Source organism: Dromaius novaehollandiae, chromosome 20, assembly GCF_036370855.1.
Source record: "Dromaius novaehollandiae isolate bDroNov1 chromosome 20, bDroNov1.hap1, whole genome shotgun sequence".
Taxonomy (NCBI): domain Eukaryota; kingdom Metazoa; phylum Chordata; class Aves; order Casuariiformes; family Dromaiidae; genus Dromaius; species Dromaius novaehollandiae.
The window spans coordinates 2242415-2266820 of record NC_088117.1 but is presented as its reverse complement, the minus strand read 5'-3'; the positions used below and the strand labels follow the sequence as shown (position 1 = coordinate 2266820).

Below are 24406 nucleotides of genomic sequence, written 5' to 3'. Positions count from 1 at the left end.
CATCTGGTGGTTACCACCCGATCTGAGACAGGCACCTCTCTTGTGTGCTTTTTAACTGGTTTGTTGTGTTGTGCAGACACAGCCTGCAGTCCCTGGCAGCGCGGTGTGTTCGGTTTGTGCCATATCTCCTTGCTGCTGAATTTGAAATTTCCCACTCTGCGCATCCTCATGCAGCCCCTGGATGGACTCTGCAGGTCTGCTGGCAGACAGCCAGGGTGGCAGTCCAGGACTATCTCCTCATCACTCACACACTAAACTTACTGACACTTCGGTGGCAATAATACAACACCGTATTTTTTCAGGGTGTCTTTTTTTAGTAATGCAACACCACATTTTTTGTCATTTTTTCCACCTATCTTGGTGTTGCTTTAGCTTACAGGGAACAAGGGATGTAGGGAACCAAGCTACGTTAGCTCTGCTGCTCTCAGAATGACTTGTTTAGAGCTACTCTAGTCATTTTTTTTCTGAACCTATCAGTTTGCTTGCTGTCTGCTCAGAGCTAACGTTGGGAAATGAACCGATTCGCTTTTGAGTCAAAAGAATGTTTAAGTGCAAGAATAAACAAATGTGAAGGAAAGCTATCTTTCCTTTGGAAAGCTTCCCTGGAGAGTTTGTCTCTTGTGGACAGTATTTGGAGAACAAAATAATCAGTCACATGGAATAGGAAGGTGGCTCTTTCTTCTGTGGCTCAGAAGCACTAGGCTCTTCTGGAGTCTAGAAAGCATCTATCTGAAGTGAGTAATTGTTGCTATAGCAGGTAAGTGGCTTTTCATGTTTTCAGCACAATATTTTCAAGTCTTTGCCTAGATTCAACATCCATCAGATTATCTTCAATGGCTGCTGCAGCAGAAATGCAAAAGAATGTATAGGATTACTGGATTATGATGACAAATTGTTTTAAGTTATGCTCTTTGCTGCTATTTCCTTTCCTGGGCTACACTACTTCTTAGGCTGTGTGCCTAGATCTTCTCACAAAGACTAAGAATAGGACCTCCTGCTCCAGCTCCAAGTCAAGAGCAGCCCCTTGGGAAGGGGTTCTTTATCACTAACTTTTCCTCCAAGTTCCTTTCTGCGCAAAAATTTTCTTGTTCCACATGCCGTGCAAAGGAGACTCTGACCTGCAAGTCAGACCACAGACCCCCTAGCACACCTGGCACTTCCCCAGGCGTCAGCAAGCTTTGAAGCCCCCAGCTCCTGCCATTTAACAACACAGTGATGCTACTCTTGCTGTCTGCTGTGCTAATAAAGAAACGTGCTGACAAACCTGGTGCTGAGTAGAGCTGCATGGCCAGGCAGAGCAGGGCGAATCTGAGCCCTAGGAAGGTGGGCTTTGGAGCCCATCAGGGAGCAGCTGCGCCCAAAAGACCATCATGAGAAAGTACCCCTGGCCAGTGGGAGAGGCAGGTTTGCTGCTCTTCCATCCCAGCCAGGTCTTCTTACGGTCTCTTACCTTCCCCCGCATCCCAAGGGAGGCGGCACCCTGGGGCTACCTAGCCCTGTGCGTGTGCAGCTGGCTGTCGCTGAGACCCTGCCACAGCCAAGATGCCTGCTGAGATCCCCACCCTGCTGAGTCTCACTGAGTTTAGTTGGGGCTACCCAGCACATCCAGCCATCATTAGCTGAGCAACAGTGGACAGGTGGAGAGGCCACCATGATGGCTTAGACCTTGTCTTCAGAAATCGGACGAGCCTGAGAGCTTCTAGGCAGGGGGATGGTGTTTGAGGGCATGGCCAGGGACAACCTCCCTGGACTGAGCCAGCCTGGTGTGACATCGGCAGTGATGCTGTGAGCACGAGTATCTCAGAGTCACTTTGCACAGATCTGAGGCGGGGCCAGAACGTCCATGGGGCTGATTGTCCCCAGCCCTGTGGGATGCTCTGATGATCATGAAACAAGTGATTGCCTTTCTTTTCTCCCTAGAAAGCTAATGGGCATTGGGAGGAAATTTCCCACAGGTGATATGATTGTCCTTTCACACTGATTCTGGTTCATCCAGGTTGTGACGGGAAGTGGTCTGGTCCAGGAGGATCCCGGGGCTGACACAGAAAGACTTAGTCCAAATTTGGCTGAACTGGGGCTTAGTGCCTGATGTGTGGTGTGACTTGGCTCCGCATTGGCCTCGGTTCAGGTCACATCTAGCTCCAGCCCCGGCCCAGTGACTCCAAATGGCCTGTCCTGGGCTGGCTGCGTCTGGGGGAGAAACACAGCATAGGAGCACCCATCTTTTCGGTCCTGTGCACCCTTAGGTGGCGCTGAGACCAAGCACTAGGCCTCACAGAAGCTCCTCAGCTCCTGCCTCACCTTGTTATGCTGTTTTTAAGGCTTCAGGATGATCCGGATGCTGCCGTAATGTCCCCAAGCACTCGTCCAGTCTGTCTCCTGGGAGCCAGCGCCTTGCTCACGTGGGTCTAGCTAAAGCAAACCAAGGACACATCATTCGGAAGGAGGGCAGCTGGCTACTCCTTACCCTCTTCCCCCACAGGCCACCATGACTTCATTCCCGCTGTTGGTGTCCCCATGCCGTGGCTGTGCCCGTGATGTGACAAGTCAGTCTGAGTGCACAAGCCGCAGATATTGCATCACACCAGCCACAGAGTCGCTTGTGTGGGCCTGGGGAGGGAGAGAGCCAGGGGAGTGAGGCCTGTCTGCAATAGGGGGTTGTGGGGAAGCAAGGCTGGGATGATTTGGTGGGATTGCCAGTGTCTGCTGAAGGGCATGAAGAATTGGAGCAGCAGAGGAGGGAGGACATGGTAGGTGAAGGTTGAGATGAACAGCAGGGAGCAGGAAGAGCAGCAAAGCCTCTGACTCAGGAGATGGCACTGGTAGAGCTGCTTTGGGGACTGCTTTTAGACTCTCCCAAAGCTCCCCAGGCACCAAACTGATTAAATCAAAGATGGGACAACTTCCTCACCCCCCAAATCCACTCACTCATCTTTCAGCGTAGGTGCAGTGCTTTCCAGAGGAACAGGAGCAGTTCCCTGATGCTGAGCCATGGCTTGGCTTGCCGGGGACTGTCAGGGCAGGAGCTGAGACCCAGCCTTACAAACAGCCGTGTCACAGGGGTGTGGTGCCCAGCGCTGGCTCATTGCCACGGCTCACTGGGACAGGGGGTCAATGCCACATCCACCTGCGTTCGTCTCCGCGCTGCTGCCTGCCGAGCTTTCCGGCAGCAACTCCGGCAATTTGTGGCTATCTTTGGGGACAGCCAGGAGCCAGCGTTTCCCAGCTCCGCTTGTCCAAGGTAAGGCAAGCTCCCAGGTGTGTCCGGGGGACAAGAGGGCGGCATGTTCCTGAACTGTGGCACGTGCGGTGCCGAGCTAGACAGGGGTGCGAGGGCTGAGCGCGTGGCTGGGGGCAGCAAGGTTTGCCTTGCAGTGTGGACCCAGTCCTGTCCCTCTCTCAGGACTCGTTCCTTGTGCAAAGGAGTCACTTCTCCCTCTGTGCCCAGGGGAATCAAGTCCCCCCACAAAACTTCTCGGGGCCTTTGGGTCCCTTCTGCCCCAGCAACATGCCATCCCAGCCATCTTGCCTGCAGCCGGGGAGACGTGGGCCGGCCACAAAAGCTGCTTCTTTCTGTGAACATCCGCTCCAGTGAAAACCTTCTGGATAGCCATCAAAGGTCCCAGGGCAGAGCCCTGTGTAAATAACGTGGGCAAAGGGCTGTGAAGCTGGAGTAGGATTTACCCAGGTAGGTGAGGAAAAGCCTACGTGTTTATTCTCCTCATGTGCAGGCTTCTGGCAGCACAGCGGGGAAGTAAAGTGTTTTTTAGGGCTAAAGCTGAGTGTCACGAAGCTAGGTCAGGAGTGTCCTGGGACTGTCACCTCTGATGGTCAGGGCAAACGAGTGGGTTGGGGAGCTGGGCACCCCCTTCCCACTGCATCTCCAGCCTGTCGTGGGGCCAGGGGCTGTGCCCCTAGGCTGGGGGTCTGCACTAGCCCCACATGCTCTGTGCCACCTGCCTCACCCTGCCTTCTCCACAGGCTGCCACGGGGTCTCATGTCGCTTGTGGTGGCTGACACCATGTCCCTGGGCACCAGAAGGTAACGGCCCCTGCTCAGTACGAGCTGCGAGGTCCCTGGCTGTCCCTGGCGTGGGGAGGAAGGCTCCTCAAGCCCTGGGCTGACAGACTCTTATACGCAGGAATACGCTCTGCCAAAGATAAAAATCTAGCCTCTGGGTTTATTTTTGTTGCTGTGCCCAGGCAAGTCAGGTATTGCTGCCAGCTGGGCTTTGCCCAAACCAGACTGCAGCGGCTTAGCTAGGAGTGTATGTACCTTAGGGAAGTGCCCCAGCTCGGTTCCAGCCCATAGCTTTGCACCTGGCGACATGATGAGGGGAGCTGCATGGCTCGATGGTGCTTCCCCCCACTGCATGCCCCACACCCGTGTGGGTGCCAGAGATCTGTGCCTCTCCGGACCCCCTTGGTGGGGCAGTGGGGAAAGAGCCTCTGCACAGCCCAGCCTTCTCCCAGCCCTGTCCAGAGAATTGGAGATATCAAACCATCATCGCCGTGACCAGAGGGACAGTACTGGCCCCTCTGAAGCCCTCGCGGTCACCCATCTCCATGTGTCCCACTGCCTTGAGGCTGCTGCTGCAGCAGGAGCAGCTCTTAAACAGAGATTCGAATTTGGGGATGATGGAGTCTGTGTTTTACTGCCAAAGCTGTGACAGCCTAGAATATGCCACACAGCCACTGTCCCCACTTGTCATGTCTAGGGTGGGCAACAGGCAGAGGCAGAGCTGGGGCAGAAGGGCTTAGTGCCACCGAATGGCTCGAGAGCAGGCCCTGGTGTCCATGCCAGCAGGTGCTCACCGCTTCTTGAAGTCCGCACGCACGCTCTCAGAGCCCCCGTGCACACGGCTGCTGTGAGGGGGTTGGGAAAAACCTTCCACCTCATCACGGCCTGCCAGAGCCACATTTTCCTGTCGTGAAACCCAGGGAACGTGTTGCACACACAGGGCTGTGGCATAAAGGCTTGCGGGGAGTGGGACAAGTGTGCAACACCTGCCGGGAGGACTGTACAGGATGGAGGCAGACCACGCTGGTGCAGTCATGCCCATGCTGCAACGGTGGAGCAGAGCCCAGCCCTGGGGTGGCTCAGCTATGCTTCACACACAAGGAGGGTCAAGGTCCAGCACAACCTGAGCTACCACAGGGGCATGAGGTCTCCTAAAGGAGATAGCCGGGAATAGATGATCTTAGGGGCTCCATCTCCCCTGTCATCTTGACATGGGCAGAGCCTGGGGACTGCAAGATCTGTTCAGTGCAGCAGTGGCTTTAGCTTGTGTTGCGTTGTGGTGAATGGCCCCCAGTCAGGAACAGGCCCTTATGTCTCTGGAAGGACTCTGGTGTAGTGGTTACAGCAGTGTCCTGGCTTGCCCAGGGCTGGTGCAAGTCATGGTGGGAGCAGAAGCCCCCACGTGAGTGCAAGGCTGTGAGAACAGCAGCCACACTTCCCTCCGCTGTGTTCGAGAGAAGGACAGTGCGGGAGCACAAGAAAAAGAGCATGGCTGAGGAGGTCCCATTCACAGGGCACAGCCCAGCCCGTGCTAGGAAGTGCAGGGTGTCCAGACCAAACAACAGCATTGGTGCTACAGCCATGCCTTGAGAGCCGAGATCGTGGGACCTGGAGACTGGCCCTGTCTCTACAGCATTTCTGTCACGCATGGAGTTTTGGAGCTGCACAAAAAGTAAAGCCAAGTCCTGCAAGCCCTAAGCAAGGAGCAGTTGCTGACCACCCAAAAGTCTGTGTGGAAGGGATCAAGGGGCCAGGGGATGAAGATAGGCAGTTGGTCAGCCTGTTCCTACCTCAAATTCTTAAAAGGAGACTAAAAACCTGCTAAAATATTGGGTGCCTCCAAATGGCTCTTGAGACAGATCCAGGCACAGTCCCGTTTCAGATTTAGGAGTGTTGGCTTTTGCTGCTGTCATGATTGGCAGCTGTCACTCATTTCACATTAGGGCCTGAACTTGCTTTCCAACAACCCTGCAGTGTGCAGGTCAAAGGCCTCTTCCTGCACGTGCTCAGGTGCTGTGTCAGGGAGTCAGAGGAGAACCACCAAACATCTCCCCACCCACTGGACTTCTCTAGAGCCTTCCAACTTGTGCTGAGTCTGGCTTTCCCATATCTCTGCCCTGGCTGGCTTCCCTTCTTGCCCTGGGCACTCCTCAGCTCTGAGCAGGTTTCAGAAACTGCTACTTCCATCAAAAAGCTCCTGAAAGCCTGGGCTGGCCCCTTGCCTGTGTTTGCTCAGTGCCTAGGGGAGAAAAAGGCCTAATTTTAGTTGGTCCTCAAGGCTGTCACGAACGCTCGCTATGGTGCAGGGTGAGAGGAGGAGCACAACCATATTACGTAACTGCACATCCCCTGCCATAAGCACGTCCTTCTAACAGAGGATGGATGCAGAGAAAGGTGGATTTGTCCTAGGTTGCCCCAGAAATCTGCGCAGAGGCTGGGATTGCTCTTTGGAAACCCTCTGTCTTACAAAGGCGGTCATCCCCATGGTACTCACCACAGCAGTGCTAGGGGTACAGGGAGAGACAGAAAACAAGGCTCTGCTGTTTCCCAGGACTCAGAAGTGGAGGGAGGAAGACACCGGTGCTCATGAGGGACTGAAAACACTGGGTGTTTCTCCTGGTCGGGCTCCAGTGATGGTGCCAAGTCTGTGCAGCAGGTCTGAGGTGTGTCCTGGACACCCTGGACTCACAGTTGCACAATGCAGCAGGCTGGCAGCTGATACCTGGGGCTCTCTCAGCTCTTTGTTTCCTAGAGATTTGGGTCTGCGGGTGGGACGTCCTTGCTAAAGCATCTCCCCCAGCAGCTCTCCAAGTTTTTAGCTCTTTGGCCTTTTGTGATGCTGTTTGCAGAGCATTAGTAATCCTGGCAGTAGGCCCAGCTGCTTTATTGTTTTCAACCATTCATTTTCACAAGTGCCAGCAAAAGAAAATTAAAGCAAAACCAACTGTTGCTCAGAAAGAAGCCCTTAATTGCAGTGCTTTACCTTCCTAGCTTCCCCTGACTGGCTCCCACAGCCTCCCTTCCCCACCTTGTCCATCCTAGATGCCATCTCCAGAGCAGATAGATCCAGTCCATGGACTCCTGGCATTTGTTGAGGGATGCCTCCATCAGAGATATCATTTCACCTCTGGCTTGTTTCCCTACAGCCCTATTGATTGCGTTGGAGGAAATCAAATACCTCCAGGACAGCTCACCTCAGTGCTCCTTCCCAGTGCCGTTCCCACGCACTTGTGACAGCAGTGCAAGGGAGAATCCTGCCCTAAGTGTACTTCAGCCTTGTTTCCCTGTGCTCCACAGTCTCAGAAAGACAAAAGCTTCCAGATACTGAGGGCCAGAGGATAACCCATGCCCGGGGCTCTTCTGGATGGGCACAAGACACACTGAACCATAGCTCCTCTCACCTACAGGCAACGTGGCTGATGAGTGAGCAACAAACAATTTCAACCTCCCAGAGCTTTCCCGTGCCACATCCCTCCATCCCAGCCTGCCTGGGCACTACCATCCTGCAGCGCTGACCGCCAGGGCTGTCTCCTGCCCACACAGCTTCAGCTCAACAGGCTCACACCCCACGGCTGCCCTGCTGCCGCATTGCACAGCGGATCCCACTCCCCCAGCAGAGAGACATCAGCAGACAGCCTGCCTTGAGAGGCCGGACCAACCACGCTGCCACCGAGATGGCTGTGTTGCCTAAGTGTCCGGGCAGTGGTGCTTCAGCTGCAGCCTGATCCTCCCATACAGATGCCACAGAGCATGTAAACAAGGTTTCCTGGGCCAGGTAGAGATGAGGAAGCAGTGAAAAGTGGAATGGAGAATGGGGAAGAGACTGAGGAATCTTCTTGCACTTTTTACTAATATCTTTAATCTCGGAGATCTCATTAGGATCCAGGTGTTGTTGTGCTAAGCCCCATCTAGCAACAGGAAGGAAATGATCTCTGGTGGTGAGAGTTCTCAGCCAGAGGCAACCCCAGAGCAACCTGCCAGCGCACGAGCGGCAGCCCAGGCTCAGGGCCTTGCAGAGACTGGAGTGTTTTAGCTGGGAGATGGTGTTTAAAGGAAGGGGGACATGGCAGAGGAACTGACAAATTTCCCATGAGACCAACCACAGTTTGAGGTCAGAGGAGATTTAACGGCTATTAGAGCCAACAACCTGCTAGCAGCAGAAAAGCACCCCTTCTGTCCTCTCCTTAACTTTAGCAGTAGTTTCTTTTCAGGAAAATACTTACCTTGGACAGTATTTCTCCATCCAGCAGATTGAGTATCTCTTGCCCAATTTCTGAGATTGTTAATCACCAGGAATGGCAGCTAATGATGCTGTGGATTGGAGTTAAATGCTCCAGCAGTATGTACATCCCCAGAGCACAACACAGGCACAGCACTCAAGAGCAGTTACCAGTAATGTTTGTTGAGGCCCTGGTGAGGTGGGAACCATGTAACTGCACTTGTGTACAGCTGTTTACAATCACCAGCTCACATTAGCTTGCAGTTCACTCCTGCAAGGAGACCTCTGTGTTAGGATGGTCCCATCCTAATTAGTGTTGGATAATTCAAGGGCTTGGGTCGAGAGAGAAAAAGTAATGGCCAGTGGGCTTTCGGGAGGGAAACGCAGTGAGCAGGACTTTTGTTGCCCTCCAGTCTGAGGGCTCTGAATGAGCGCTGGCCCAGCAAGGGAATTTGGATCCTCGTGTATCACGCTGCTGCCTCTGCTGCCACGCTCGGAGTGGGGCAGACGGCCTGAACAGCAGTAGTGATGGAGCGCGGTGGAGGCTAGACCTCCAGCTGGTGCACAAGGTGGCCTGAAGCCACTCAGCGAATAACTGGGTGGGTCTGCGTTGAAGACTCAGAGCTCCTACTGTGGAGCAGACATGTCATTGCTCTGTGAGGTCTGCAAGCAGGAATGTGGGGTGAATGGGACACCAGAGGGACCCAAAAATGTGACCATCCACCTGAGTCTTTGAACAGATCACCAAAATGTCCAGCACAGCCTGCCCAGCATGCTGGGCTTCTGCAAAACCCAGTTCAGGTGGTCTGGGGCAAACCTGAACTGCTGCACAGGATATTCTCCTCCACCAAGGACTTTGTTGCTGTTTGCAAAGAAGGGGAAAGGCACAGGGTGTCCCAACTCTGTGGCAGGCACTAGCAGCCAGCTCCAGACTCATGCAGCTTTAAATGTCTCAAGCTCCATCAATCTTAAAAGAATCAGGCTACTGCAAAGACAGTGGTGCAGGGAGAGGAGCTTCTACCGGCTCCCTGCCGGGTGGGAGCCACAGTGAGCCTCAGGGGTGCTCCTGCTTGCTGAAAGGGGAAAGAGAGGAAGGAGCAAGTGGCACAGCTTGCATTGACCCATGGGGAGCCAGCATTGAGCCACTGCCTGGCCTCCACCACCCCATGGCCCGGAAAGAGCTGGAGCGACCTCATGGTGCAAAAATGGTGGGGAAATGAGAGACTCCCCTTCCACCTTGAGTCAGAGCGCTTTCTTTTAGGAAGGCCAAGGAAAGACATTAGCAGTTGAGGTGATTTCATCTCACAAACACCAGCCATTTTGATGACTGACAGTAATGGCTGTGCTTTGAACCGTGAAGTGACTGCACCAGCTTGGCAACCCCCTTCTGGGCCTCAGAGAGCCATTTGGAGTGCTGAGAACAAAGACATATACGTTAAATACATCAAATAGGTGTGTGTATGTACTCTAGCCGTGCTTTTCATTAGCAGATTTGTCAACCAGCAGTCAGAAAAATGGCACCTTTAGACTGGTTTTCCAATTATGAGCACATCGCATATTTAGCTCTCATCCGAACACATCCCTGAAGGCAAACAAGGCTGGGTCTGCCCAAAACTTGGACAGGAAGATCCGAGGGAAGCCACGTGAGAGGGCGTTAATTCCTGCAAGCCAGACACCCTTCGACCCTTCCAGGCCCAGCGATACTCTGTGCTTGGGTGCCGGGATCACTCCGAGACCCAGCCACATTTTAACAGACAAACATGCCTTTGGATGGGATTACTGGTGAAATCCAGGGCCTGACTGAATGCAGCATGGAGATGGGGTATTGTCACTTTACCAGAGCCAAGCTGGAGCAGTGTCGCCCCTGCAAGAGAGCGCAGGGTGCTGTACACGGGGAAAACACAGATAGTAAGTGAGGAGATAGCGTTCTCCATCCTGCAGTGCAAAGGTGGAACACGAAGGGGCCTGGTGCTCAGCCTTTTCTGCAAGAGGAGGTAAAAGTTAAGGTATTTAAGTAAATAGCTTATCAAGTGGCTTCTGTGGGTACTTGCCTACAGGCAGGGACAAAGCAAGCCCACAAAGGGAGGAGGCACATGTGCAATAGGGGCTGTGTGCAATGCCGCATGCTGGGAACATGAAGTGAGCAGGTTTGGGAAGATGGTCTCCAGCAAGCCTTTCACTTAGCCCACTCAGAGCACTTTTGTTCATGGCTTACAGTGCCTCCTCTCCGTGTTATTCTTCTGTGGCAACTACCCAGCCCTAAAGTTTCTGCAAGAAGGATTTTGTCAACAAAATTATCAAGCCATTACCTGTGACCTGGCTCAGGAATATCTAGCATAACAGAAAGAGGTAGTATCTTTAATCAGACTTTTAATTAGTCTATTTAAGATAGTATTATCTCTCCCAGCAAGACCTCTGTCCTGGCTTCTATCCCTCTGTGAGTCCTTGTTTGCCAGCACGGTCCATGGGGCCTGTGGGTACTTGCAGACATCAGGAAAGAGGGTGCTAGGAAAATAGAGATTCCTGATCTTGTATGCAGGGTAGCTTGGAGCCCTGCAACTCCCACTGGGTTTCACGGAGGGGCTAGCTAGATCCAACAGGACTGACCTTGTCCTGTAGCAGGGCAGGACAAAAGAATAGCTACAGCAGATGGAAGATTCCCCCCACACACCCCCATCCGAGGGCTTCCTCAAACCATTCATCCACCCAGATAGCTGTGGTGCTGTGTGCCCTCCCCTTGGCACAGCCCCATCCTGAAGCTCTGCCCAAGACCCTGCCAGGCCTTCAGCTCCCAGGCTGGCTCTTTGCTCAGGGAAAGTGCTGGTGAAACTGGTTCTCCTGCTTTCGCGCATCTGCATTTCCTCTGAAGAGGAAGGCACACATTTGAGGCCCAGGAAGGCAGATGAAGGGCTCTGGCGTGTGGGAGTTGTATCCCAGCCCCACTCAACTGTATGGCTGAGCTGTGTGATGAGCGAAAGGCACAGGGCTGCTGTGCAGGGAACAGACACATCTGCCCATGTTAAGAAGAAATGGTGCATCACAAACACTGCCTTTATGATGACTAAAGCACTGTCAGGAGCAGCTGCCCATGCTCCGCTCGGTGTTGTCCTTGGCTTGCTCTCACCACCTTGCCTTCATCTGCGAGCCACCTGGGCTGTGCCCATCTCAGAAGCACGGCTGAGTTTGGTCCTGCCGGCCTTCTAGGACAAGATCCATGGAAGATGGGTGGACAAGTGCTCCTGAAGCTCCAGAGCAACCATGGCTGCTCTAAGGTCCCCTCAGAGTGAACCCAGTTCCTCGAGGGACCTGGGGCTGGATGCCTGTGCTGGGACCATTGACAGACATATGTCCCTGTAAGATGGCATATATCCTGGCTTGCCTGAGTGTGCTGTCCCACTCACCACATTCATGAGGGGTTCTCCACTCTCAGAGGCTGCAGTGGGGCTGGCAGACCTCAGAGCATTGCCAAATTCTGCATTTCATATGTGACCCCAGCTGCATCCCAGTTCCCTACTGGGACAAGCGCTAGGCTGTGCCCTTCCTTCCCATGCCCTCACCTGCACAGAGTGAAATCTGAGCTCACAGGCTGGTTGCAGACTCGGGGTACTCTCACCTGGCCCTTGCTTTAGGCAGCCCAGGGGCTGGGACCCTGCCATGCACTGCGGCCATTCACTGTCAGGTCAGCTTAGACCCAGCAAGGTCCGTCCATCCCCTGCCCTTGTGCTCATGTGGAAAAGGGCCTTTCCTGGTGGCAGAGCTGGGGTTGCCAGAGCAGGTTTGCCAAAGGGCTGAGCCTGGTAAAGAGATCCAGATTCCTGAGAACAGAGACAGAGGTCGCATCCCTGAGGCAGGCCTGTTGCCCAGTGTTCAGCCATCCACCTGAGACGTGAGCTGAGGAAAGGGAAACCATAGCTCCCTCCCAGCTGGAAAATCATTACCTGTCCTTATGATGCAGGATGCAATTAAGATATTATCAGGTAACCTCTGGAACTTAATATTCATTAAGGAAGAATCCAGAGAAACAAACTTACCAGATATTCAGCCCAGGCTCAGAGGCAGGAGCTAGACAGTTTGGTGGGGGTGGCTGCCTGTGCGTGGCAGCTCCCCAGGCAGCGAGCTGTCTGGCTGCAGCACGGCCACATGTGTGTCCGGGAAGGAGTCAGGGGTGGTCAGTGCCCCCATGTCCTACACAAGGACAAGTCACCTTAACTCAGCAAGGCCCTGTCCCAGCCACTGTGCTGGGGGTTTCCAGACTTCAGAAGGCAGCAAACATTTTCTCACTCCATCTAGTGAAGCAGGTGAATCCAAAGGTTTTTCGGTGGGTGGAGGTGGCAATGCAGGAGTGGTAGCAGCTGTTTGAGTTCCAGGCTGTTGCTTCAGCAGCAGCACATGTCAGTGTGAAGGGGACTGTCATGGAAAGAGTGACTGGTGTGGAGTTTGGACCTGTTCAGCTGGCATGGGCCTGGCCCTGTTTAGTCTCAACTGCAGACATACCTATCCTGAGACTGCGAGTCTCCAGGGGACTGCTCAGCCCCCATCTCCACCAGCGGGTACTTCCGTTTCAGTGCACAGGGTGGGACTTACCACTGTCCCTGCCTGGCCACCTCCAGCAGCAGGGCAAGGTGCTCTGGAAGGTTACACCACACAGTGTGGGTTCCTTGGGGTGCATTTCCCTTCTGACACCTCTGTCTTTGACTCAGCTGAGACAAAGCAGCTGGAAACTGGGTCTTTCCAATGTGCTCAGCCTTATGGTAACACTGGCAGCCTCTTATCTGTGAGCAGAATCAGTGAGAAACAGCTCTGCTGCCTCACCTGGAAGGAGCAGGTCCCCTATATCCATGAGTCCTTCCCAGCTCCAAGCCAAGACAGCTGGGTGCAGGGTGAGCTGGGGCTCAGCAGCTGCCAATGCAACATGCTGAGGCCAGGACCAGCTCAGAGATGAGTTTTGGATGTGTGCCAAGGGACGGAGGCAGCGGGTCCTGACTGGCTCTGCTGAGGGGCCGCAGGATCAGCAGCTCTTCCCCACTCCCTCCCAGCTCACCACTGTTTCCAGGTGCCCATGGCTGCAGGGACTCCAGCTACACCAGGCCCAGGAACACCTTGAAGGTGGGTCGTACATGGGGAAGGGATGACCGGAGTCCCAGGTGCTAAGTGCCAGGCCATGTTTCTGTCCACATGAAGATATCCTTGCCTTCTTGGCAGGAGAGTAACTTATGTCTCCCCTGGCTCAGCAAGCTTTGTGCGAATCCCCTTTGCAAGGTCACCCCTGCTATTCCAATGTGATTTTCCTTCTCATTTTAATAAAACTTTATGTCAAGATACCTGCTGCTCTTTGTGTGTTTTCAGGGCATTGGATACTGCAAATGTTACTCTCACCTCTTAAAGATGTACCCATGTACCTCTTAAAGAGGTGAGAGATTTGTAATAGAAATATTAAGATTGGTAAGAGTGAAGAAAGGACAGAAATGTGTGTGTGTATGTGTATGTGTGTGAAAGCACCAAAGGAACAGGGAAGCAAGGGTTAAAAGGAAAGGTGTGTACTAATCGCTGCAGAACATCATATTTGTGATTCCATTCAAATGAGGAAGAGGAACAAACCGGCCTAAGTTAAGGTGTCGGGAAGATGCAAAACAAGGCTGGAGCAGTAAATACTCAGATAAGGTAAACAAGAGAACTATGAAATTCTAGAGTTTTGCCTACGTCAGAACTTGGACTGTTGCTGCCGGTCAGGAAACCCGGAGCGGCAGTGAGGACTAGTGAGCTGGCTTCCCCAATTCTCCCTCCCACGCGCAAGCGATCCTGGCTTCACCCCTGGGTGCACATGTCTACGTGCTGGGGAGTGCGTGGGCCTGAGAGCGAGAGGAGGTGAGATGATCTTACTTACCTATTGTAAAATGAAATCACCTTCCTTTTCCACAGTATCTTGTGTTGAGTTTTGCTACAATTTCCCACAAACTCCCCTGTTTGACACAGTGTTCCTTCTGCGCTTCCTTGACCTGAGCCTTCAAGCTAGCAGTGAGCTGAGCAAGAGCTGGGGACCTGTTGTGTTCTCGTCATGGCTGCGTCAGGCTCCTGGGCGACCGGCCGCTCTTTCTCTCCAGTCCCCCTGTTTTATCCTAACACAGCTCTTCTCAAAGGAAGAGCTGAATATCCACCCGGACCTCTGAGATACACGCAGCTTCCTTAAGGAAAACGTCAACTTGGAGAGAGCTTTTGGGAACGGCATCCTTGCAGCTTTAACTGATCAACACTCTTCCCAGCTGGCCATGTCCAAACACTTTTCTCCTTCTGTGTTTACGTTTGCAGGCTCCTTTCCCACGATGTTCACTAACAAGCAGCACCTCATCCCTGCTGCTCTGGGGGCGCTGGCCATGCTCTCAATCATTGCCCTTGTTCTCAGCCTGGTGAAGACTAAAGATGTTACTCTGCCGCCCACAGTCAAGGTGAGCACCACTGCCGAGACCAGTTATCTGGGACAGGTGCTCTGAGACCACAGCTCATCTTAGGGGTTATGAGTGAGTGGGGCTCAGTAGGAACTGTCTTGCAGTAGGTATGTGGATCTTCTCTACCCATCCCAAAATGCAGGCAGAAGAAACAAGGCACAGGCACCTAGGAGCTGGGGTCACCATGTGCCAGGCTGAATAACACCTCTGGCTGACTCCTTGCCCTTCATCTTAGACTGCATCGCCCTGCTGTGCCTGTGGAGTGGCTAGCACAGCAGTATCATGGCTCATGCACAGTGTTAAAATAGCAAAAGCAGTAAGAAAAAATCACTACAGGGAGAGCCCTGTGAATTGATGGCAACCAATGACTCAGCCAGGGTCAGAGTCTCTCTTGCCAGGCATTGTGGGGGCAGCAGATAGGAGCCTCCTCTGAAAGCTAGCCACAGTGCTGTGCACTCAGTGAGTTTCAAAGGAAATTACCTGAGGCAGGTGGGTAGGGCTGCAACAGCAAAGCCCTGCCCTGCTGAGTCTGCATCCCAGCACACAGCACCGCACGTCAATACACCCCTACATGACCTTTGTCCCTGACAGCTCCCAATAGCCTCGTCCTGCCTGCCCAGATTGCAGAACAAACATCACCGCTCCTCCCCATCCCTCCCCCATGGCTTGGCATCCCCCTTCATCCAAACTGGAAGAGGGTCAGTGAGATCTCAGAGTGAGAGGGAGGGTTTCCCAAGGAAAAGGCACACAGCCAGATCCTCATGGACCAGGGCTGGTGTCACCCTGCCATTCTCTGCCCAAGGTGGCTGCAATGATAGGGGGAGCAGAGAGCTCAGGAGATCGGGGTGCTGCTGGCCCTGAGGTAGAGCCAGTGTGGACACAAAAAATATTTAACCAATAGAGATAATAAAAGAGCTTTATAAACCACCAAGAAAGTGCTTGTGTGAGTTGGCATCATTGCATATACCTCAGCAGAGGGAATGAGAAAGTTGCTCAATTGCCATGAGAAATGCCCATGCTGAGGCCATACATAGAAGGGACTTTCCTATCACTGCTCTGCTCTGCCATGGTGTAGATTGCCATAACTTAAAGAGGATCTATGGATTAAGAGTGCTGCTCTTTGGGGCATGCTATGGCATCTCAGCTTGAACAACCTGACTAGGGTCATGGCAGGGCTGGGCTCCAGTCCCACCGTCCCTGCTGCTCTTCCTGCCAGCCATGATGTCTTCATTTTTCCTTCCAGTACGGGATAGTGTTCGACGCAGGCTCGTCCCACACCTCTATGTTCATCTACGAGTGGGACTCGGACAAAGAGAACAACACTGGTGTGGTCAGCCAGACCTTGTCCTGTGATGTCGAGGGTCAGTATCCCCCCTGCCGTGGGCTTGATGCTGTCCTCTGTGGCTGTATGGCAGATGGGATGACCTGGCCTCCCTTTCCTTGGCCTGACAAAGCTGGGGTATTGCTTGGCCAAGCGGCTTCCCACTCCCAGGTTATCACGGACAGCATGGTGAGGAGGGCCTGGCTACAGTCAGTGTGGTCCCTAACTCCCCAGCAGCTTCACTCACAGTCATGGGCCCTCAGCATCAGCTAGTGCCCAAATGCTTGATGGGACTGAAGTGCCTTGGTGTTCTTGTGAACTTTCACTCCTACACCTGGGACTACCCCTAACAGCAAAAGCCACTGTCCTGAGAGGGAAACATCTCATTCACAGAGCTGGGGACAAAGTGTAGCTGAAGAACACATGAGTGAACCATTGGGTGAGAATATCGCTAGCTCTTGCCCCTTCCTTTTGGTGCCTTGGTTCATTCACTGCTTGGAGGTGACATGTCCCATTATCTCTGCTTTCAGCCAGGGCTGTTTCTGCCTCTAAGAACAAGTGGAAACAACTCCTTGGGCTCTGTTTTGCCTTGGTGCTCTTGGTCACAAGCTTGGCTTCTGTATTGTCATCCAAAGAGGCACTGGAGCACGGAGCCAGGCCTCAAAGTCACAGTATGGGACTGAAACCTGCACTGCGTGTCACACACAGTCAGATTTTATGGTGGGACAGGGAAGGGACTTTGCAAATTTGCACTCTGGCTTTTGCTGTCTGGTTGCAAGAAGCCCGAGCCTGCACTATCCCGTTGATGAAACATGACCCAAGCGGCACTCTAGGCAGTTCAGAGCCCAGGCCCCAAGCACAGTGTAAAGCATCTCAGATCCTCAGCCTGGAGCACAGAGGCAGCCTGCCAGTGGATGGATGCAAGCCAGCAGGCAGCATGTGGCACATGGGGCCAGACGCTGCAGAGCCCTGCTGAAAACATGGGAGACAGGGGGATGCTGTAGGAAAGGAACATAAGGGAAGAGCTGGGTGAGCCAGGTCTCACGGGCCCAGGTGACCTGGCAAAGGACCCTCACTTGCTAAGAGATGACCAGCCTTACTACCCCCATGTCCACTTGCTTCTGCATCCCTGTCTCCAGCCATTCCCATCAGCCTGTTCCAGCCTGACTCTCTTCCAGGGCAAGGCATATCAAGCTATGCCAGTGATCCCTCGAAAGCTGGTGAGTCCCTAAGAGAGTGCCTGGACAAAGCTCTGAAGGTCATTCCTCCTGCGAAACAGAGGGAGGTACCAACTTATCTCGGAGCAACAGCAGGCATGAGGCTACTGAGGTACTTCTGTGGGGCACTGGGGTGAAGGCGAGGTGGCCGAGCTGCAATCAGCTGTCAGCAGCTTGGCTAATGCAGCATCCTGCACGGGGCCAGGAGCTCCTAACTCTCATGCTACCCTGAGCAAGCAACTCAGGAATGGGAGGAAGCCAGCACAATGGGGACATGCGGGTGGCTGAGCTGTCCTGAGCTGCTGGTCCTGGGGGCTGAGAGGCTGCCCAGAGACATACATTGGCATTCTTGGGACCCCACAACGCAGAAGGATGCTGCGTAGCTCATTTCCAAGCATGAAGTACTTCTCAATGCTCTTTGTTTGCTCTTCATTATTCCTTAAACATAAGGGAGTTGTTCCCACCAGTGAATGTACCTTCCGCAAACATGGTTGGGTGCTGACAGGGGAGTGGATTAGAGGTACAAAGCAAAGGGGTATTGTGTAACCTGATCTTACTTTTCACTAGCTCATATTAGCTCTTTCAAATGTCAGTGTTAATTTCATGGATCTTGGTTTTATGGCTTCAGTTTTCTAACATAATTTCTGTGCACCGATAATCTGACCACTTCCCTGGGAAGGGAACCGAATCATAGCCTGACGCTTACTCTCTTCAGAGAGAGAGAGAGCAAACACCAGCAGCCCCAAGAAACCTTTCCCCTGCTCAGAAGTCTGAAACCAGACTGACATCTTCCTAAAAGACCCACTGTAGTTCAGCTACCAGCCCTGGCTTTGATGGTACAATCAGTTCAATGGCCTGTGCTATGTAACATACCAGATGAGCTGGTCAGTAAAGGTCTCCTCTGGTCTTGAATGCTATGAAGATAGGTAGGGAAGGGTGGCCTGGCAAACCACCATGCAACTGGAATCAGGCTGCCATGGAGGGAGGAGATCGATATTGCTCCTCAATTTGTGATCCCATGTCTAGGCAGAAGGATGGCTGGGATTTATACAACAGAAGCTGCATGAGCAGCTTCTACAACCTAGATAGCAGGAAACGTCATTTCACACAAACTGCTCATTACCAAAAGCTGGAGTCTGTGAAACTGGGAGAAGGCAAAGTGTTTCCTTGTGTTTTCTCTGTAGTAATGATTTCATTGGATGATTTGGATCCTTCTTAGGGAACAGAACAGCTTAGCTGCAGACCAAGTCCTGGCTGAAATTTCCAAGACCATGCAAGAGTATCCTATGGATTTCCAGGGGGCTCGAATCATCACAGGGGAAGAGGAGGGAGCTTATGGCTGGATCACCATCAACTACCTACTGGATTCCTTCACTAAGGTAGGAGAAGGGTGAAATACCCACCCTTCTTTGCTAACATGGGTTTTTTTTTTTTTTTTTTTTTGATCTTTCTTAGCTTCTTAATTTAACCTAGCTCAGAAGAAAAGGTCTGGGTCATTGCCATTCAGGAATGATCTAGGAGAAGCAGCCAGTTATTCTCTGACTTTTCTACAGTGAAAGAGAAGGGAGAAACCAGGAATGAGGGTGTCACTGTTAAAAGCTAAGGGCACATCTCCATACCATGTGGACACAGGGAAGAAAGCCCCATGCTAACATTGGCCAGGGCTGGAAAAGCCAAGCACAGCCCTGAAGGACATCCCTTCCACTTGATTCTGTTTGGCTGAGATCCAATCTAGTTCTGCACCAGGTGTCTTACTTCACTCACCACTCGTGTTCTGGCCCCCTCAGAATTACGAAACCAAGTCAAACGTGTGGACTGTGCCTTTTCCTGCTCCTGTCCTTGCACGGACAAACTGTGAGCCAGCTAGTGTCCTGGAAAGGGTGCAGAGGTTGCTGTGCTTGACAAGGGAGCGCTGCCTTCCCAATAGGTTAAACAGACAGCAAGGTTGGCCTTGCAGCGAGATGGTTACAGTTTACCCCTTAGGACTTTGCCTTGCTGCCCTGGGAAGGCCTGTCTCCCGTATGACACTTTGGGGGTCCCAGTTTTCATCTGAAGTTGCACTCTGAAAGAAGCTTAAGCCAAACCTGTTTCCTGTCACTCTCCTCACGCTGGAAAATATTGACCATCGGCTGGTTCCATCTCTGGATTTTATGGCTCTGGCAAATGCCCAGAGTGGGTTTGTGCAGAGGGCAGTGGGACCTCAGGTACAGAATGAGCCAGCTGAGACCCTTCCCCAATGCATTTAGCAACAAAACTCAGCTGACTTATATGGGAGGAGAATTTTGCTTGGGCAGAGTAATTATGGCTGTCTCCTACTCCTCTTCCTCTCCTATCTTGTCTTGGCAGTACTCCCCCAAAGAACACACGTGGGTCCATCCAGAAGTGACCGACATTTTCGGGGCGCTGGATCTTGGAGGAGCATCCACTCAAATCAGCTTTATCCCCCAAGGTTCAGTTATAAAGTGGAATGAAACCTCCAAGTTCACACTTTATGGGTATAACTACAACATCTACACACACAGCTACCTCTGCTATGGACAGAACGAGGTGCTGAAGCGCCTGGCAAAAGAATTAATCGTGGTGAGAGGGAAACCGGGTGGTAATCAGATTCTACTGTCATGCTACCAATCACAACATTTTTAAAGAGTGAAATAAGAACAGATAATGCTCTTTCAGAGAGGTTTCAGCAGGGTCCGAGAGCTAGTAGAGACTCCCTGGCGTGTGGGTAAGCAGACCTGGGGAGGAGCATGCAAAGTCATCAGAAGAGAAGGCTCAGGGGAGCTCTTACTGCTGTCTGCAGCTACCTCATGGGAGGGTACAGAAAAGACAGATCAGACTCTTTTCAGAGGTGCAAAGTGGCAGGGCAAGAGGCAACTGGCACAAGCTGGAAAATGAGAGATTCTGGCCAGACAGAGGGAAAAACTTTTTCGGAATAATGGCGGTTAAATATCAGAATAGGGCCCAGAAAGGCTGTGGAGTTTCCATCCTTGGAGACAGTCAAAACTTGACTGGGCAAGACCTTGTGCAACCTGGTCATGCTTTAGGCTGAGGGGTGGCATAGAGATCCCTACAGGTCCCTTCAAACCTCAACTATTCTGTGACTGTAGGGATCTGAGAAAAGAGAACCAGAGACTTTTCTTGGGCAATTTTTTGGAAGATCAGAGGGGAATGGCATTTTCATGGAGTTGAACCTTGTCAAAGGGAGCAGCCAGGAGACTCAGAAGGGTTTGCTTCTGCTGCACAGCCAATAAGACACATTAGAGGGCTGTAACTAGAGACAGAGCTAGAAATGGGGTGGAGAAGGCTTCATCTGTCCCAGACCACAATCCTGCTAGTGTGGGGAGAGACTTGCTAGATCCCTGAAATCTATCTGCCTCAGTGGCAGAGGAGGGTGATGAAGAGTGGGAAGAGGTTGGAATTAGACAAGGTGAAATGTGAGTTAGTGTTAAGCTCAGGTTAGGACTGCAGACAGACAAAGAGACCCGGGGCACACCAGGATTAAATAGATGAGGAGCATTCCCTGATAAGGAGGTGGGAGATGACTACACCTATGGCCATGGGAGGGAAGCCCTGGGTGAATCCCAACATATCCCGGCTATGGGACATATCCGCCATGAGGATTTGGACAAGGCTGCAGCCTGCAAATCAGAGGATTTTCCTATTCCCAGGAGTCATCCTCCAGCACACGAGTTGAACACCCTTGCTACCCGAAAAACTACAATGAAACCATCTCGTTGTCTTCCTTCCACACCAGCCCCTGCACAAGCCATAATGACTCACACCTATCTCTTGCTGACGGAAACGTGACCCTGGAGGGCAGAGGAAATGCCAGCGGGTGCCTGGCTGCCATCAGGAAGCTGTTCAACTTCTCTGCGTGCAGCCAGAGCCAGGACTGCACCTTCAATGGTGTCTACCAGCCCCCTGTCAGCGGGCAGTTCTTTGTAAGGCAAATCCTATCCTTTCACTTCTCTTGTTGTCTTTAGAAACCGCTGTCCTGTTCAGGGGGACCTTTTGTATCCTAGTAAGAGGTCCCTTTCCAGGCCTTTGCAGAGCTGTGGTCAAGGGGCAAAGTAAGGGTTGCTTGCGGCAGTCTGCATGGTGTGTTTCCCCTGGTGACAGGGTGCTGCTGTCAGACACAGAGGTGTTTCCTCTCAGGAGTAAATGCTGTTTGCAAAGTGCATCTCTCTTGGGGCTGTGGTCTCCCTGCATGCTGGGCCACGTGGCCCATCCTGGGCATCTCATGGCAATGTCACCTTCCCATGGCAGAATGGGGGTGCAAAGCACTCAAATTACCATTCTCCCGGGGCACACCAGGAATTTCTGCTGTCTGGTTTTCCAGCCAGCACTCCAAAAGGAATTATTTCAATAAGAGATGCTTACTTGAAAACCAAGTTTTGAGTCAAAATCCAGCACAGCCAGAAGCCTACAGACTAGGTCTTGCCTGTGCTCCACACACTGCTGTGGCCAGTAGACATGTATGCTTTTCAGCTGATCATTTTTGCTGTGACATGGGCAATAATGCACTGGGATTATGCAAGGGTGGGACAAACCTGGTGGAAGCTGCCCCTGCTGACAGCCCTGACTCAAGGGAGACCAGAGCAGCTGCCCGAGGGCACTTTTTTCCCCACTGTTACTCAATGCCATTTCTACTTCTTGCCTTTCAGGCCTTCTCAGCCTTTTACTATACCTTCAAATTCCTCAACCTGACCAACGGGCAGCCTCTGGCCACTGTCAGGGAGGCCATCCAGAATTTCTGCTCAAGAAGCTGGGAAGACGTATGTTTCCCATGATGGGTCATGGGAGGCTATGGGGAAGCTTCACAAGTGAAGGAGTCCTGGGGCAGGGGAAGAAGAGTGCAGATGCCCCAGGGCAAGGCTCCCTGGTTCCTGAGCGGTGCCCTACACATCAGAGCCATCCCTGAGCCCTGTGAGGGAGCCATGGCCATCTTGCACCAACCCTTGGGGTCCCTCCTTGTTCATTGTGTGCATGAGCAACATAGAGAAAGCAGCAGCCAGGGCAGGTGAAGACAACAGTCACTCCCTTGTCACAGGAGCTCGATCTGGGGATGGAGCCCTGGAGAAGGGTGAGAGAGGAGCTGGCTGCTGGCACCACTCTGGAGGGGAGTCAGACGGGGATGGATACAATCCAGAGACATGTTAGGACCATCATGGGGCAGAGAGCAGAAGCCCCTTGCACAGGAAGGCTGAGATGGGAGAATCTGGGGCAGGAGGAGCTCCAAAATGTTTCTATTTTCCTGTGGAAATGGTTAGTAAATCCTCCTGGGAGAAGTTGCCTTGTCTGGACAGGTCCAAAATACCTGCCTAGTCCAGAAGCAAGTGTCTTTCTCTGGATGATGGGGATTACAGAGCCATCACCCTTCATGCAGTAGTCTTCAGAGCATTGCCTCTGCACGGAAATTGCCTGCTGTCAGCTCATTGCTATGCTCTGGAAATAACTTCCCTTCCTTCTCACACATATCCCCAGCTGTCTTCTAGCTACCCTGAAGAAAAGTCTGAGCGACTGCGTAGCTATTGCGCCAGCGCCAACTACATTCTCACACTCCTCCTTGATGGCTACAAGTTCAATGAGACCAGCTGGAACAACATCATCTTCCAGATGAAGGTAAGCAGCAAACTCAGCCTGCAGGCAGGAATAGAGGCAGTGCTGGGAAAAAAGAGCCAGCTGCCTACATTGGGTGCAGGCATTTTTATCAAAGCCTTGAGCAGCACTGGTCAGAAAAGTCCTGCCGGCTTCACATCCCAGCATGGCAATGCACTCAGTCACCGCTGTCCAGCAGCACCGTGCCCAGCTAACATCCAGCTGTGCAGCCCAGTCATGTGGCCAGGCTGATGGAGACATCCTGCTTTGAGATGTGCGCTGTGCCTGTGCCCAGCCTGGCACACAGTGGCACCAGTGCTACCAGTGGGAGCTCTGTGCTGGAGCTGCCCTCAGTATCCCCTCTCTCCTTGGGCAGGCAGGGAGGACGGATATCGGCTGGACCCTGGGCTACATGCTGAACCTCACCAACATGATCCCAGCGGAGGCTCTGGAGTGGGTGAAGGGACATGATCCCTCCCTGTGGTCTGCAGCCGTCGCCCTCATTGCGCTCACTCTTGCCTTGGGTCTTGTTGCCCTGCTCATGCACTTATGGCTGTAGGAGCTGGGCTGCATCTCAGAGCCTGGTAGGAGTGCATCGGGGCTGGGGGCTGACTTAGCCAGGGTCCCCCAAGCATTGGCCAGCAGGACTGACAGCCCATTCCTCGAGCTTGGGTCAATGACGTTGAGCATATTAACCTCTACAGTAATGAAGAAACAAAGACTGGCCTCCCATGGGACTGTGCCCAAAAAATGGAGCTGGGCATCACATGACATTTCCAAAGGAGCTCCATTCCCACTGAGGACTGCTAGGATCAGCCTATGCCCTGCAGAAATCCCAGCCAGTGCCTATCTGCCTTCTTACTCACCTACGCCTGTTACATATTTGGCCTTTATCCTGCAGGCTGCAGCTTGGGACTCTGGAAAGCCAACCTGGCTGTGGAAGAGCTCCCCAAGTGTTAGGCTGTTGGTGCACAGCTACATGCACCTGCTGGCAGGGTGCTTGGTGCAATGTCAGGTCTAATCATGGTCCTCAAGAGCCAGGAAGCTCCCTGCCAAGTCTGCCAGCCTGGGGGCATGCCAGGCTCTGGAGTACCCAGGCTGGCTCTCCTAAATGTGTATCATATGAGCTCAGCTGATGGCTTTGGAGATAAAAGTCAAATTGAGTATCTAGACTCAGAAGGAGGGTCCATGTCTTCCCAGGGTGTCTATCTCATCTTCATTCTCTTACGTGATAAAGGGATTTCTGTTCTTGGGTGTCTTCCTGAAGACCAGACTGTGACCCACCAGCAGAAGGTCTGTGCACTGTGGGTGCCAGGCTGAGACTCCAGTAGGCTACAAGGCCTGCTCTGGTGCTGGGCACAGGCCTGAACCAGATTCTGGGGGGGGGGGAGGGGGGTTGCTGTCTGTGACTGCTTTCTTGCCTTTGCTTTTGCTTCTGCTCATTCATTAGCTGCCCTGTGGGTGATTCATCCAGTTATTTGTCAGGAGCATGTTCACCTCCTGGCAGCAAGGGGCTGACCTTTGCTGTCTCTGCAGAAAGGAAGGCATCTCTCAGCTTTTCTATTATCCAAATAAACATTAAAAAGGC

The 24406-nt window shown here is 52.7% G+C and overlaps 1 protein-coding gene across 4 annotated transcripts; it reads left to right on the top strand.

Moving 5' to 3' along the window:
• The first annotated feature begins 3119 nt into the window (after positions 1 to 3119).
• On the top strand, positions 3120 to 24406 carry LOC112986757 (ectonucleoside triphosphate diphosphohydrolase 8). 4 transcript variants are annotated; one of them, XM_064523565.1, is made up of 10 exons: positions 3120 to 3241; positions 14546 to 14682; positions 15926 to 16043; positions 17182 to 17332; positions 18440 to 18599; positions 19567 to 19800; positions 20889 to 21161; positions 21885 to 21995; positions 22705 to 22842; positions 23195 to 24406. In XM_064523565.1, exons 2-10 carry the CDS (start codon positions 14560 to 14562, stop codon positions 23375 to 23377), a joined length of 1491 nt encoding a protein of 496 aa, XP_064379635.1. In that variant the 5' UTR covers positions 3120 to 3241; positions 14546 to 14559; the 3' UTR covers positions 23378 to 24406. The 4 variants fall into 4 exon arrangements, with proteins under 4 accessions (XP_064379635.1, XP_064379637.1, XP_064379636.1 ...); XM_064523567.1 differs by having other exon boundaries at positions 23199 to 23357; XM_026106195.2 differs by lacking the exon at positions 3120 to 3241 and adding an exon at positions 13847 to 14104.